The 16,207-nt window shown below is 34.8% G+C and overlaps 1 protein-coding gene and 1 non-coding gene across 2 annotated transcripts; both read left to right on the forward strand.

Annotated features, from left to right (window-relative positions):
* The first annotated feature begins 8,117 nt into the window (after positions 1 to 8,117).
* LOC122034795 (uncharacterized protein At4g15545-like) lies at positions 8,118 to 12,714 on the forward strand. The gene is made up of 9 exons (XM_042594148.1): positions 8,118 to 8,572; positions 8,680 to 8,748; positions 9,384 to 9,437; positions 9,590 to 9,656; positions 9,908 to 10,174; positions 10,436 to 10,478; positions 10,559 to 10,637; positions 10,724 to 10,842; positions 12,337 to 12,714. The coding sequence occupies exons 1-8, from the start codon at positions 8,288 to 8,290 to the stop codon at positions 10,814 to 10,816; spliced, it is 957 nt and encodes a 318-aa protein (XP_042450082.1). The 5' UTR covers positions 8,118 to 8,287; the 3' UTR covers positions 10,817 to 10,842; positions 12,337 to 12,714.
* Positions 12,715 to 13,462: 748 nt separating this feature from the next.
* TRNAE-UUC lies at positions 13,463 to 13,536 on the forward strand. Its single transcript has one exon. It is a non-coding gene; the product is annotated as a tRNA-Glu (tRNA).
* Positions 13,537 to 16,207: the final 2,671 nt, after the last annotated feature.

Raw genomic sequence — 16,207 nt, forward strand, 5'->3', positions numbered from 1 at the left:
CCATCAATAATAACCCCTACCACTAAAGGGTTATTATTGAACTACTGCACCAATCTCATATTACAATATGAGCTCCTTCTTATCATGAATGTGTTAATCTCCCTGTGTTTAAGATATCGTATGCTCGTTAATTAAATGAGTCACTGACAACTCAATTAATTAACATCTGATTCCAAGAGTGGTACCACTCAACTTTATTATCATGGCGGTCTAAGTTCACCTGCAGGGTTTACATGATAATTCTTATGAGCCCCTCAAGGGGACATCATCAACCAAAATAATTAGAACACAGATTCCTTCTATAATCAACTACACATTATATAAACAGTATTATATCCCAACTCATCGGACCTATTGATTTAACGAATAAATCTCACCCATTGATAAGTTAAAGAAATAAATACTAAGTATACATGCTTGTTATTATATAGGGATTAAGAGGACACACATCCATAATAACAGAGGTTTTGCTCTTTTATGTAGTCAGTACAAATCAAACAACCTCAAACGGTCCTGCTCAATACACACATAGTGTACTAGTGTAATTTTATAGTCAAGATAGACTAATACCAAATTACACTACAACCGTTCCAATGGTTTGTCCCAATTCATCTTGGTTGTGAGCTACTATTTATAATTTATAAGGAATCGATAACATGATCTTCTGTGTGACACCATACACCATGTTATCTACAATATAAATTAAATGGACAGCTGCATTGACATATATATAAATATAAAATGCAAACATTTGACCAAAGTGTTTCTCATTTCAAAATATTTCAAAATAGATGTTCATACAAAAGCTAGGCTTATAGTATACATCCCAACATTTTCTTCTCCGTCGCTTCTTTTTCCCATTTACTCTCTGTCTAATCCTTTGAAATAAATATTTTTCTTAAATTTAACTTTTGTAGGTGCATCTTTTTAAGAGTGAGAAAAATAATAGCAAATCTTGTGACACCCGCCTGATAAAGCTCTTTTTATCTTGTGAATTGTCTCAACATATTGACCATACCGGGGGTGAACATAAATGTAAGCATTCACAATCATTGCCTTCTTCAATATTACTTTAAAATTAGGAAATTTCCCAATATCTTCTAAGATTAAGTTGACATAGTGAGCAGCACAAGGAGTCCAATACAAGTGTGACATTTTTACTTCTAATAATTTGTCTACAAAAGAAGTTAGAAAACTAGATAAGTTTAACATATATAAGAAAAAGCATATTGATAAGAAAGAATTAAATAAATTCTTACCAGCAAGCACATTGTTACTTGCACTATCCGTAATAACTTGAACAACATTTGCTTCTCCTACACACTCCACAAATCGATCAAGCTAAGCAACTAAAATATTTTCTCTCCGATCTTTGCATAATCAGAAGCATTGACTGATTCGATGAAAACTGAACCTTTAGGAGAATTCACTAAAAAATTAATCAATGTCCTCTGTTTTTTATCTGTTCACCCATCTGTCATCAAACTATAACCATACTTGGCTCATTCTGTTTCACATAACTTAGGAGGTGTTTGGTTGATAGATTTGGGAATAAGGGAATGGATGATAGTAAAAGATAGTATTTGGATTATAGGTTTAGGAATGACAATTTAGACATGATTTCTAGATTTATGGGAATCAACTAAACTCATATAACTAGGTGGGTTTCATTTTCATTTATATTTTCATTCCCATTTCACCTTACTATCAGACATATACCCATAGTCATTTCTATTATTTAATCAAACATCACCTTAATCTAATCATTTGTCACACTATCAATAATCTTTTTTAGAAAAGGAACCCGCACCTCATGATAACTAGGTCCTTTTAGACTGACACCATATTGGTCAACCAAGTCTAACATCCTTTTGAAGCTTAAATAGTTAATGACATTAAAAGGAATTGTCGCATCATACATTCACTTAGTTATGACTATACAAGCTTTTTCCCTCAATTCTTTCTTGTGTGCCTCATTTATTGTAATTTGTCTCTCTTTATCCTTTCTACTTTTAACATTTTTTTGCACATTAGGAGCAAAATATGTATTCATTGGACCCATTTATCTTGGCATTTTTTGTATATTCACCAATCTAGAATTTATACTTGTACTTATAGGCGGCACAACTTTAGCTCTAATATCATCCATATCAATATTATCACTAAGAGGGTCTACATCCTTAAAGTCTAATGTCGCAAGTTTAGAAAAATTACTTTTCTCTGTCTTTTTGCTCCATGAAATTTTTATTTTCTTCACGTACACGAGAATGACATCATTTGCAAGTCGTAGTATTTTGAAACCCCCAACAAGATATTGTTTTACACGATAGATACCCTTTTTGTAATTTTTGTTACAAATCATGCCGGATTAACTCTTTGAAAATCAAATAATTTTTGTTACAAATCAAATAAAAGTTACAAATCAAATAATTTTTGTTATCCAGATTAACTCTTTGAAAATAATTCCATGCCAGATCTTTTGATATATATGTTAGAGTATCACTATTACCTTCCATGATAATTGAACAAGAAAATAATCTAAAAAATTAAAAATAAAATAAAAAAGTAGTTTAATGGAAAAGCACTGTACCAGTAATAGAAAAATAGGAAAACAATAAAAAGGAAAATAGAAAAAAATGGAAAAAAATATGACCAAAAAAGTGAAAAATAGGACAACAACAAAATCGGACAGCAGTCGGCAGCAAGAACACACCTGTAAAAATGGGGGGAAACCCAACAAAATCAGATAGTAGCAAGAACATGAACCAGCAACACAACAAGAAGAGAAAAAAAAAGAAAAAGAGGAAGAAAAGAAGATACTATAACAAAGAGAAGAAAAGAAGAAGAAGAAACGAAGAAAAAATTGAATAGTGAAATGAAGAAGAGAAAAAGAAGTAAAGAAATAATAGAAGAATAGAATAAGAAGATAAAGAAAAGAAAAGATGAAGAGAAGAAGAAGAAGTGAAGAATAGAAAAGCAAAAAAAAAAAAAGGAAAAAATACATACTTGGGCGATGGCATGACTCAGAAACGGCGGTGGTGGATAGAAATACTTAGGCGACGGCGTGACTCTTCTTCAAATTCAGGTTTTTTTCTTCTTTTTGCGTTCTTTTTTCTTCTTCCCTTTTATCCTTTTTATCTCCGTGTCCTAATTCCAAATCAAATTGGTTTGAAATGCTTTTTTTTTTTGTTAAAAAATCTAGAAATGGTTCACGATCGTGCCTCAATCGTGCCTCAATTGAGGTGCAAAGGCGCCCTAAGCGCGCCCAAGCTCACGCCTAATGAACAACGTCCGCCCTCGATCATGCCTCAGTTGAGGTGCGAAGGCGCCCTAAGCGCGCCCAAACGCACGCCTGACGAACAACACCCACTTCATATAGGAAAAGACGTTTTTCCCAATGCCTTGTGCATCTGACACCTCAGACGCGCCTTTAATAACACAGCAAGCATGACAGACAGAACATTTCAGCTTATTAATAACATGAGTCTAGTACAATATTTTAAAAATGATATATATATATATATATATATATATATATATATATATATATATATATATATATATATATATATATATATATATATATATATATATATATATATATATATATATATATATATAGTCAATTCAAATACTAACACCCTGTTTGGAAACAACTTAAGTGAAGGAATTGAATTGAATTCCATTAGGAATTGAATTCTGGCAGGAATTGAATTCTGGCAGGAATTGAATTCAATTCCTATGTTTGGAATGGATTAGTGAATAATAGAATCGAATTGAATTTCTTAATTTGGAATCTATTTGAATTGAATTACATTCTTATACATTTATCATTTTATCCTCATAACTAATCATTTAATAATCAAGTTAAGTATTAGAGAATAGGAAGAAGGGATCACACAGTTAAGACAGCAGTATGAAGAAGGTGGCGCACGGGAGAAATGGTGCAAGGAGAAGTTTTCGACACAAGGAGAAACGACGCACGGGAGAAAGACAAGAGAAAACAAAAGAGTCGGCAAATGGAAAAAATGGTTTTAAGTTAAAAGGACAATTAAGTAATTTTAGTTGTTCATGGTAAATCCCTATCCAAATCTGACCATTTGAGGTCTGATTTACTATTCACGTTTTGAATGGAATTCCATATCAAATCCATCTCAAAAATTCATTCCAAACGATGGAATTGAATTCCAATTGAATTCCAATTACCATAGGAATTCAATTCCATAGGATTCCAAACAGGGTGTAAATAATTTACAAAAACCATACATTGTGGAACATCCAAAGGCATTTATGCAAACATGGGCAACATTATGGCCAAGATCTGACCATTGGATAGTGTTTCCTCCTCCATTTACTTATCCATATTTCTTTAGAAGAGCATTTTCAAAATCTGGAGGGGTTACTCCATTTGCCTGAGACTTAACAGATGTTACCAAGGTGCTAAAAATTAAGGTACACGATACATGAGATCGCGCTAGATGTATGATTATTCAAGTATTCATACCAAGCTCGTGCAAGCTTTCAACGGTTCAACCTCCGTAATGATCGAGTTGAAATTGTCGGAATCAACTCCCATAATATCCTCCCTCTTATCTGAACCATACGCCCAAAAGTGAAGAAAACCACCCTAATCAGTCAGAGAACTACAAGGTCCTCCGGAATCAATGAATTATTACCAACCACTGATCAAGTTCTTGACCGCCAGATAACGGAATCGAAGAGACCGACGCTCAGCTGCTCCTTGTCCAGTTGACGGTGCGACTCCAACATCGCTCGCCTGACCATTTTTTCTACCACAGCGCTTCGCCGGGTCGCCTCTGTTGATTGCTACATCTCCGTTGACTTGCGGGTCTGACCATCCTATCTAGCGGCGGTGGGAGATCAGTGGAATATAATATGCAGAAATAGGGATTAAGGAGAGGCAAAATTAGTGGGTACAGTTTTGACGGGAGAAGAGGATGGAGGAAAATTTTGGATAAATTTGGCAAGATGATTTGGGTGTTAACAGAAATAGAATAAACTTATTTGTTATAGTTAGATATTTTAAATGTGTAAGTATGTATGTGTGTAGTTGTCTATTACCATGTGTGTAACCCTATGATTGATTAAAATTATTGTTGTAGGCTTAAAAAAACAAGCTCATACATAACTATTTAAAAAAAACGTTATCTTTGACATACATCATATAATAGTTTTTTAAAAATCGTTGTCCTTTTTTTAAAAAAAAATCCAACAACAGCTGTTTTAATAAAATCGTTGTTAAATAGAAAAAAAAGTGTGGTTGAATCTCAAATTTCTTGTAATGATAATGGTAAGTACAAAATCATCTTTACATTTCTCATGGGTCAATAATTGGTCTGCAGTTATATCGACATCAAGACTTATGGGAAGAGGCTCATCAAGGACATAAGCTAATTTCTTAGTTTTAAGAACAATTCTTAAACTTTGAAACCAATTCAAGAAGTTCGGCCCAGTCAGTTTGTTCGAGTCCAAAATCGAACACAGATTAATAGAAATTATAATTAAATAATTGATTTAAAAGTATAAAAATGAGAATGTATTAGAGACGTGATTTTATTTAAACAATTTACATGTAATAAAAGTCCACTTATTTATCAAATTTAAATACCTTTATTTGAATTCGGGAGATGACAGGTTTTCTCTAAGTGGGTTGATATCTATCATAGATAAGAACAATCTTAACTTTAGCCAATATGCAATTCTGAGCTATAGTGGTAGGTAACAAGTTTACCGATTGCATATCACTTATATACAATTATTACATAATGCTAGCAACTAATTGATTTTCACATAAATATCGGGTTGTTAACATATTAATAAGTATACATCAAATGAATATCACCCAAATTCATCTCTATCTACATTGATCATGACTTTAACATGTTTAAGACATGGGGTGCGATAGTTAAGACATGAGGTGTTGCCACATGAGGTCTTGGGGTTGAAACTCGGTGTGACCGAGCATAACCTCCCCCATGTCTTGGCCATTTGCACTAATGGCTAGTAGCCACCTGTGATTTACCTCCTCCGTGTTGGCCTAGGGACGGGTTGGCGGGGGCGCTGGGGGCGAGCGAATCGCCTTTTTGCCACATGACTTTGACACAACAAATCCAAGGTCACCCTTGACTTTTAGGGGCCCTTGAGCGAAAAGAGAAAAGGGACCTCTATAGGAAAAAAAATTACTAACGTACAATTTGAATATAATTTAATAGAAAAACTTAAAAATCAATATATTTTATTTAAAATATGATAAACTCCATACAAAATATATTTTTCAAGATTCTTCAAAAAGTGTAACTCCCTACAAAATATTTTTACTAAGTTTCTTCAAAAAGTAATACCTACACATATAAAAAAAGGTATGAAATAATCATTGAAATAATCTATATCTTCTAATATTTTGAGAAGCAGAATCATCAATAAAGTCTTTAAAATCAAGTTTTTCAAACACGTCATTTTCGATACATAAAATTGTCAAGCCATTTACATTCATTATTATCATTTTCTCTCAATTCTTCTTGCTCATTCGTTGTATGATTATGATTATCATTTTCACTCAATTCTTCTCGCTCATTGATTGCATGATTATTTAGTTATTCTTGATTACTCGATTACTGCTCATTTGTTGCATGATCATTTAGTTTTTCTTGATGTTATTCTTGTAATTCATCAACTGAATCTTCAATTAAAAAGCTAGCTTTAAAAAACTTACAAAGAACACCTTTGTGAGTTTTAATAATCTATTCCATTTTTTTCCTTTGTTTATTTTCTGACTCCAAGATTGATATTTCTTTGAAAACATGTTTGCACTACAAAATTCAAATGTAAAAATAGAACATACAAAATCAGAACCAAAGTTAACATTGAAACAAACACAAGCAATGAAATAATAGTCAAAGAACAATAAAGCCTAATTTGTACTTAAATCAATCGATATAATCTATTCTATGATGATTAAAATTGGGATGACATTATATGTATGACATAAATGATGACATGACACATTGCACGCCTAGCATAGATGATTTTATGACACATTACATATACTATAAGATCTAATCATATCGCACATGTGACAAAATCTAATTATGTCATAATTAATGCATATACATTACATATAATATGATATGAATATGACATAAATTTAAATATATTATAATTCTATTTTAAAAATAAAAATATATTATAAATTTAATTTTAATAAATCAAGATTTATCTAATAAAAATAATTTTTAAATTTAATTAACATATTTCATTTAGAATTTTTCAAATAAATATAATTTCTAAATTTAATTAACATATTTTATTTAAAATCTTTCAATAGAATCTTTAATTATTTTAGAAATAATTTTCTAACAATTTAAGAAATAAATAATTAATATTTTTAATTTATTACAAAATAATTCAAATCTAATTTTTTTTTTATGATTTTATAAAATTTTCCAAATTTGATATTTCTTATGCGGAAACTTTTCAAAAATGATATTTTTCATCATAAACAACCTTTAATCTATATTTACTTTACTTAAATATAATTTTCCATCATAGTTATTATTTAATGCAGGCGCATTTAATTATCAGCTTGTGGTATTTTATGCTTAAATTACTAGTATTTTTCTTTTACCAATATTTTATTATAATTATTTTACTAATCATGACGTCTTATTATTATTATTATTTTAATTTTTTTAAAATCTATTTTAACAATTCATGTTAATAGTACCTATATATATTTTTTATCCTCACTTTTCATGAATTTAAAGTGGCGCTTTTAGAAAATTTGAATTTGCTACACACCGTTCCGTTACAGCCAAAACCCATAGCGGATCGAAAATAACAGCGTCCCGACAGCAGTGAAAAATAATAATAAAAAAATAGAAGATCCATGCTCTGTACCTTCACTCCGATTGGCTATATTTGGCGGGGCCCAAGTACTACTTCCAAATTTCCTCCCCAGACGGCCACACCTTCCTCTCTTTCCATCCCCCTCTAAACCCGCTACTGTAATGGCTGGGAAGCGTGGGCCCCGGTCTGGGACCTGAAGGGTAAATGCTTTGTAGCGGACCGTCACTTTTGCTCCTCTCGCTGTCTTGTACCAAGCGCCGTTGTACCGGCGACGTCGTCAATGTTCACGAGCTTCCATTAAAAAGGACATTTTGAAATCAAACGTTCCTAGACACTCCGGAGCCGCTAGGGTTTCTGCTTTTCTTCGGCAGCGTTCGTTGATCCGAAGTCGATAGACTGTTCGGAGCTTGATACTACGGCGATGACGCAAGGCAGGAGCGGAGGCGAAGGGTCGGAGTTTCAACTCCCGGACGAGATCCTGGCGGTGATACCTACGGATCCTTACGAGCAGCTTGACCTCGCGCGGAAGATAACCTCCATGGCGATTGCGTCGCGTGTCTCCAAGCTGGATCTAGAGTCCGTGCGTCTGAGGCAGAGCGTCGTGGAGAAGGACCGGACCATCGCCGACCTCCAGGAAAGGCTCTCCCAGCGCGAACGCATGTTTCAGGAGACGGATGCCCGCCTCAAGGCTGCGCTCGAGGAGAACGTGAGTTACTAATCCTGTCGCGTTCCCGGTTGAGCGGTACTAGGTTTTTTATTATTTTACCTACCTGAGAGTGAAATTTGACGTTTTCTCTCCCTTTTTGGATGAAGATTAAACTGGCTAACGAGCGGGACTCATTGGCGCAGACATCAAAGAAGTTGACTCGAGATTTAGCAAAGGTTTCATTATATTTTCTCCCGTCTTACTTTTTCTTTGGAGTCATATGTAAAAAAGGAAAATTGTTCCTTATTCTGCAAAGACTCGCCGCAATATACCCATGTTTATTAGCATGGAGACGACCGAGTGATTCCGAGTTACCTCTGCGAGGCTTAGCTATGAGAATTAATGCTATATTGATTCTATTGAAACCCATCAGTCAGCCTATCAGTTTTGCATTTTCTAATTTGAATTGATCAGGTTTGCAAAACATGTTCAGCTCGAATGGGGTAAACTGGTTTGACATGATAAGTGTTACTTGGAAGAACATGATTGTGAACAAAGGTCAATTTTTATCATGTGCTTCCCCATGCCTCTATGACTTTTTGCACAAAGTTTTTGAATGTTTGGGATTTTGAGCTGGGACACACATTGTATTGTTCCAGAAAGAGATTTGTAAGTTGAATGTTGGATTTTCCTTGAAACTTAATGACAACTGCTGATTTTGTTGCATACTTGTAACATTCTTTCCTGTCATTTTTAAACAAATAATCTTCATTTCTGATGAAAATTTGCATTATTTTTTACTTAAACTACACTTCTTAGTTGCTTTACTATGACGTACAAGTCTTTCTAATTATTTATACTTTTTGAGCAGTTGGAGACATTCAAGAAGCAACTCATGCAGTCACTAAATGATGAGAACTTGCATGTAAGTGAGCATACTACAAATGTTAGCATAGTATGGCGTTTTTGAGTTCTCTAAACTAAATCCAGGATGGCCATTATCACAAACTTGGAGCTGTAATGGTATTCTGAAAGTCTTCATCTTTCAAAATAATTTACTTGTTTGTTCTATTGTAGAAACAAGAAGATCCTGTGGAAAAAAAGAATGATGATTCTTCAATTGCCCATGCATCTTCGTACAGAGGTATGAACTTTAGCTTGATGTTAGTTTCCTTAGCTTTTAGTTGAACTAGGCTTGTCCTCTTCTCATTGACGATGTTTTCAAAATCTTCATTCCTATGTTGTTAAAGATGATGTTTCCATCAGCCACTCAGTGTCATTTCCTGTCTGTGAACCAATGAACATCGGAATCATGACAATAAATTGTAAAAAGTAATATTTGGCTGTTTTTCTACTTGAAAATTCGGTTGTTAATAATTCTTCCCCTAATCTTAGGAACAGCAACTAAGCCATTTGGACAGAAAACCTCCAAGACCCCACCTATTCCTCCTCGGGTCACTCCCCCGACTGCTACACCAAAAGTAACATCCAATCGTGGTTCTCCTAGAAAAACTTCAGTTGCTACTTTGCCAAAATATGCTTCTGGTACTGCTTCTCCAACAAATATGCACTTTGACAGTCTAACTGCCATGTCACCATGGTATCCATCAAGCAAGCAGTCATCAGCTGTTAGCTCTCCAACTTGCGGGCGCTCTATTTCAGGTCTGTAGTTGTTGGTATTTTATTGTGGAATCTATGCATAATACTCCCTGATGTTGTGTAGTTGCAAACAGAGATATGAAAGTTCTCAGTTATCAAGATTTATAAACTTATGCTTGAGGTTTTTTGGTACTTTTTAGGATATTTGTTGCTTAAAATACATGTGAACCTTAGTTTTTAGAAGAATAATTTTCCATCCATGAAAAAAATTTATCTTTTCTTTCAACTTTGAAGCTTAATGACAGATTGCTAAACATATTTTAGGTCATACTCGAGTTGATGGAAAAGAATTCTTCCGGCAAGCTAGGTATCTGGATGCCCTGGCTCTGACCTACACAACTAAATAATGCAGTTCTTTTTACGTGCCATTTAATATTCTCATTTCAGGAGCCGCCTCTCATACGAACAATTTGGAGCATTTTTAGCTAACATCAAAGAACTTAATGCTCATAGGCAATCACGTGAGGTTAGCTACAACACAAATTGTTATTAATATGGTTACTTCATCAGTCTACAGGTTTAGGACTACCTTTTCTGTCTACTTTTATGCAGGAAACTCTCAGAAAGGCTGAAGAGATATTTGGAACCAAAGATAAGGATCTTTACTTGTCTTTTCAAGGCCTTCTCAACAGAAACCAGGCCTAGAAATTTAATGTGTTGTCATCTCTCAGGTTCTTTTCTCTTTATCTAATATTTACTTCACTGATTATTCCTTGTGCAATGATGGTAGCACAACAACTACCATGACAAATGACGATGATTATTCCTTGTTCATTGTTGATGGTTGATTTTCACTTTAATTGCTTGAACTGGCTTGATATCCTCATGCACTTCCCCATTTTAATAGCTCTGTCCAGTGCAAATGTATTTAAAGGCACCACACATCCACTCCACCAAAAACCTTAAACCAAAATCTCATAGGTGATATTACCCTAATGAGCTGATGAACTAGAATTATGACATGCCAATCAGCCTGGTTACTCTCTCTGTTGAAGATGCCCATAATGGGCAACCTTTATTGTTTGATCATCATGCTTATTTGTAGAACCCCATTTTGGACTTTTGCTCATTGAGCTCCATCTTTTAGTTTAACAGGATATTATTACTTGCAATCTTATTCTAATCTGACCTGATCTATTCAATCCTCCACAGACCGGCAACTTGGCAAACCAATCTCAAGTGCATAAATTTCACTAGATCAATCTGAACTTCCAAACCTCAGGGTTTGCTAGCCTTTGGAGTTAATCTGCTAGCAGTTTAACTTTAAAAACATCTCGATCACATTCACTATTAGAATATAAGGAGAGAGAATTTATAAGAATTAAATGATAGGCAAGGCACTTTTAGGAAATTTTCTCAATGAGAGAAATTTTCGATGTGATGTAGCACAGTTTCTTGAAACATTGCCTTCAGAATTCATTGTCTACTTGCAAAATCAAATCGCCAAGCCTCTAATCTTCGGTAAGTCTTAAAACTCTCAGAACCAACCTCTGAGCGCCAGAGAAGAAGAATCCTTTATATTGTTTTTAATCAATTTGAGTGGGGGGCTCTCACTTCTTTCTTATAGAGTCTTTTGGCTTGACTTGATAAGGTCTGCCTTTGAGAGAGTACCCCATCCAAAGGGACAATAACCCTGTGTAGGCATCGCCTTTTTTCTTTCTTGATTATATTAGAAAATATATACCACATTTGCCCTTCCTACATGATAGCTCGTGCATTCTAGAATAGATCAATGTAGACTTTAGAAAGGGTTGACACTTCAACATATTTTGTCAGGTCTATTTGAATCACACAAAAAACACATTGCAATCACATTGCAATTTGGATAGTCCTTTAGCCTCCAAAATAGACCAAGCAGAAATAATTAGCTCAGATGAACAATATTACTAACTAGTATCATGCTAATATACTCAACCGCAGATATGCTAATAAATCTTTCAAGGTACTATTGACAAAGAAGGAAGCTGACAACCCAGAGAGTACATTACATTATAGGCTTCCTTTTTTTGATTTACCATGCCTGTAAGTTTATTGAGGGAAATACTGCAAAAAATTCTATGATCCTTTTGCATTTCCGTGTCATGTAGATCTTTTAAAGTTGGTTACATCTGTTGCCTTTCATTATTTTTTTTTATTGCCTACTGACATTGATTCCGATATTGAAGGTTGCAACTGTCATCAATAATCTTGAAATCATCCACGTTACAGAAGCTGTAAATGTTTATGTCGTACCTAAAGCTTAGTGTCTCCCATGAGAAACTCCATGCCTTATCTGCTACTACAAACCAAGAAAAGATTTTTGCTGGGTGCGAAAATTAGTTATGTTGGATGGTTTTCAAGTTCTTTGGGGGATTATTTGGAATCCGCCTGATTATGAGGTATCTAGCAAGAATACTTGGTACAGTTTTGGAAATTGTAATATTTAATGTAACGACTGTAACGTAAGGTGTTCCATCTTCTGCCTGATGTGATTTGCTTGGAGCAAACCATTCGTTTGTTACGATCAAAATTTGCCTTTTTAATTTCCGAGTCAGCTGTGACGATGAGTGATGGTTATGTTAACATCAGATTTATTGTTTGATGGTGACCTTTTGCACGGGGTACTTATTCATTCATGGATGTTTTCTTAAATGAAACATGATTTGTATTATACAGCGGCTGGATCGGCTGGGTACGCCTTAGCTACCTCATCGCCATCAGGGACGATAAGAATGCTACCATGAAGGAGATCATCATCGACGTGCCTTTCGTCACCAGGCTGCTCGAGCAGGGCTTAATCTTGCTCTGGCTGTCTACAGGAAGGCCGGATTCTCTGGATCGCATTTGATGGACCATTTCACTTATAGGTAGAAATTTATGGACCTTACATATTATATAATAGGTAGGGTCTATGAGATTTCACCTATACCTCTAATAGGTAGGGTTCATGAGATCCTACCTATCAGAGGTATTTTTGGTCTAGGAGTGAATCAGTAGTTGCGGTCCAGAGGATCCGAGCTGGTCTACAGGGAGCTCATCAACGTTGAACTCGTAGCTAAGGACGTAGACTTCGATTCATGGATTCTCAACTAAAGGTTATTTTTTTAAGGAAAAGAAATTTATTTATTTTGCAAGGAAATATATAATAGCTTTTCTTTTCAATCAAATGTTAATTAGTCAAAAATCTGTTCGTTATGCTCTGCGAGTTTTTTTTCCCAATAATTCAGGGAATAACTTCCATTATTTAATTACAATACAATAACATTAAAAACCTATCATATTAGTAAAATCAATTGCAGTTGAGAACACAAATCCATTGTCGTCTAGTCCGGTTAGGATACCTGGCTTTCACCCAGGCGACCCGGGTTCAAATCCCGGCAATGGAATTTGATTTTTTTTAGAAAATTAAATAATAATTGCTAAAAAGTGTGTGTAGAATCTATTTTGCCTGCTAATTTGTTGACAGCTCATCTCTTTTTTAAAGCCATTTGAAGCTTTTACATTTTCTTCTCCTAACTATACAGCGATAAGATAATAAAAAGAATATCCGAGAGTTCAAACTCTAAATATTAAATTTGTTGTAGTATAAATAACATGTAAACTAGTAAATAAAAACGATTAAGATATATATAAAAAATAGAAAAACTTGGGTCAGCTTCTATTAAACCTAATTTGGAAAAAATATATATAGTCTTGCCCATTGACGACCTTATTTTATCCAATGAAATAATACCACTGAGAGAATGCCATACTTAATGAAAAATAGCTACCTCATAATAAATCATTTAAGATAATAATAACAAACCAAGTGATTTGAGTAAAAACGAAAGCCTCGACTTAATAAAAATTAAAAGGAACTAGATTTGAGTTTCTTCTTGCTCAAATTTGTTCATTTGCATAAGATGAAACTTTCATATACCTACTTATGGAGTAGATATAAGTACCAATGATTCAACAACATCTGCTAATATGTATTACTCATGTGTTAGTTATTATTCTAAAGATTAGTAGTAGTCCATGATTTATCTTTTTTATATTGATTCTGGGATAAATTGACGGGTGTACTGAAGACGAGAGTATTCACCTTTTACCATCATGAAATATTATTAAAAAACTTCAAAAAATTTTATTAAAAACGTCAAGAATGTAACAAAAAAAAAAATTCTAACTCAGCCATAAAAAAACTAGACAAAGAACTATTTATAGCTTTCCCTATAAATGGTGTTCGCTCCACTGAATGTTGTTTAGATCGATCCCCTCCTCGACCATCTCATACAAAGGGCTCGAATCCCTTGACTAATCGACATGCTCATCTCGATCTATTGCTTTGTCAATCTCGGCTTATGTTGTGAATCTGCCGATGCCAAATCCATGCTCTTATCCACACTATTAGATTATATGAATATATTTTGTATATTTAATATTGAGAGTTTTTTAATTTAACTATATAAAACTTTGTACTTTGTATTTCTCAATAGACTTTTCATTTAATAATACAATTACCTTTTTTTTCTCAATTTCTACGTGGTCTCAGAGTGCATCTTCATAGCTTTGATAGTTTGATTGAAAATTCGTTTTGGTGCATCCTTATAGTTTTTGTTCTGAGTCTTAGAGTTTTGATTGATTTTCTTTTGTTTTCGTATCAATTTGATTTTATTTATTATTCGGTTATTCGTTTGAACACTACTTGTTCTGTCATTATGAATGATCGTACAAATGATTCACTTTAATCAATTAGTGTCTGAATAGTTGGAAAGAATTATTTGTATTAGGAATATATAATTAAAAACTTCTTGTGGAGAAAATTTATATGGGGATACATTTCAGGTGTACAAGTTAAACCTACGGACAACAATACTGATGATTATGCAAAGTCGTTGGATATTTGAGAGACCGATAATGTAAAGACTATTACGTGGATCAATAATTCTATTTCACACTTCATTGATGCTCACTTGACTAAGTATGAGACTGCGAAAGAAGTTTGAAATCATCTGGCAAGATTATACATGCAATCTAATTTTGCCAAACAATATCAATTGAAAGTAGATATCCGTGCACTTCGACAACAAGATATGGATGTCTAAGATTTTTATTCTGTCATATCAGAACTATGTGTTAGGATCGATGATCGCGACTAGAGAGGGGGGGTGTGAATAGCCGACTCCAAATTCTTTCGTTTCTTCCTACGATTAGGGTTAGTGCAGCGGAAATAACAAATAGAAACGAGAAAGGAGAAGCAAACCTCAACACGAAGATGTAACGAGGTTCGGAGATGATACTCCTACTCCTCGGCGTGTCCGTAAGGTGGACGAATCCGATCAATCCGTCGGTGGATGAGACCCCGGAGAACCGGCTAATGTAACACTCTTTCTGGGTGGAGAAACCTCGCCACAATGTTTTGCAAAAGCAATACAGGAGATACAAAGAAGAGCAAGAACAAAATATACAATGAATGTACAAATACTCGCTTGCCTTCTCGTCGACTGAAGTCCCAGATGAAGCACCAACTTCACGGACGAATGCCAACAAGCAACACAGTCGAAGAAGCTCACACGAAGCTTCAGAGCTCAGCAAAGCTCAAGAGCACAGTAGTTCAGAGGAGGAAGAAGTAGCTCTGTAGAGGCCCTCGATCTCGTTTATATGGCCTCTGATATCCTGAGTCAACCTGCGAACCTGCAAGCAAAAAGGCCAGAACACAGAAGCCCGAAATAGCCTAGCCGTTGAGTCACAACGGCTAGGCCTGGACCGATCAGGCTCCACCCTGATCGGTCCAGAGCCTATCTGATCGGTCATGGGGACCAATCAGGCCCTAGGCTGATCGGTCCCTAGACCGATCAGCTGTTCCTTCCCGAGCCTGTTGCCTCTTTTTAATCGGCCTTCTGATCGGTCTCCAGACCGATCAGATAACACACAGAAGCTCACTATGTGGTTACTGATCGGTCACCAGACTGATCAGCCGTATCACTGGATCGGTCCCCAGATCGATCCGGAGCTTGCTTTTTCCCAATACCAAGTCCCAAGTCTCCCACACTAACATCCGGTCAACCTTGACCT

This window comes from Zingiber officinale, chromosome 11B (genome assembly GCF_018446385.1).
Source record: "Zingiber officinale cultivar Zhangliang chromosome 11B, Zo_v1.1, whole genome shotgun sequence".
Taxonomy (NCBI): domain Eukaryota; kingdom Viridiplantae; phylum Streptophyta; class Magnoliopsida; order Zingiberales; family Zingiberaceae; genus Zingiber; species Zingiber officinale.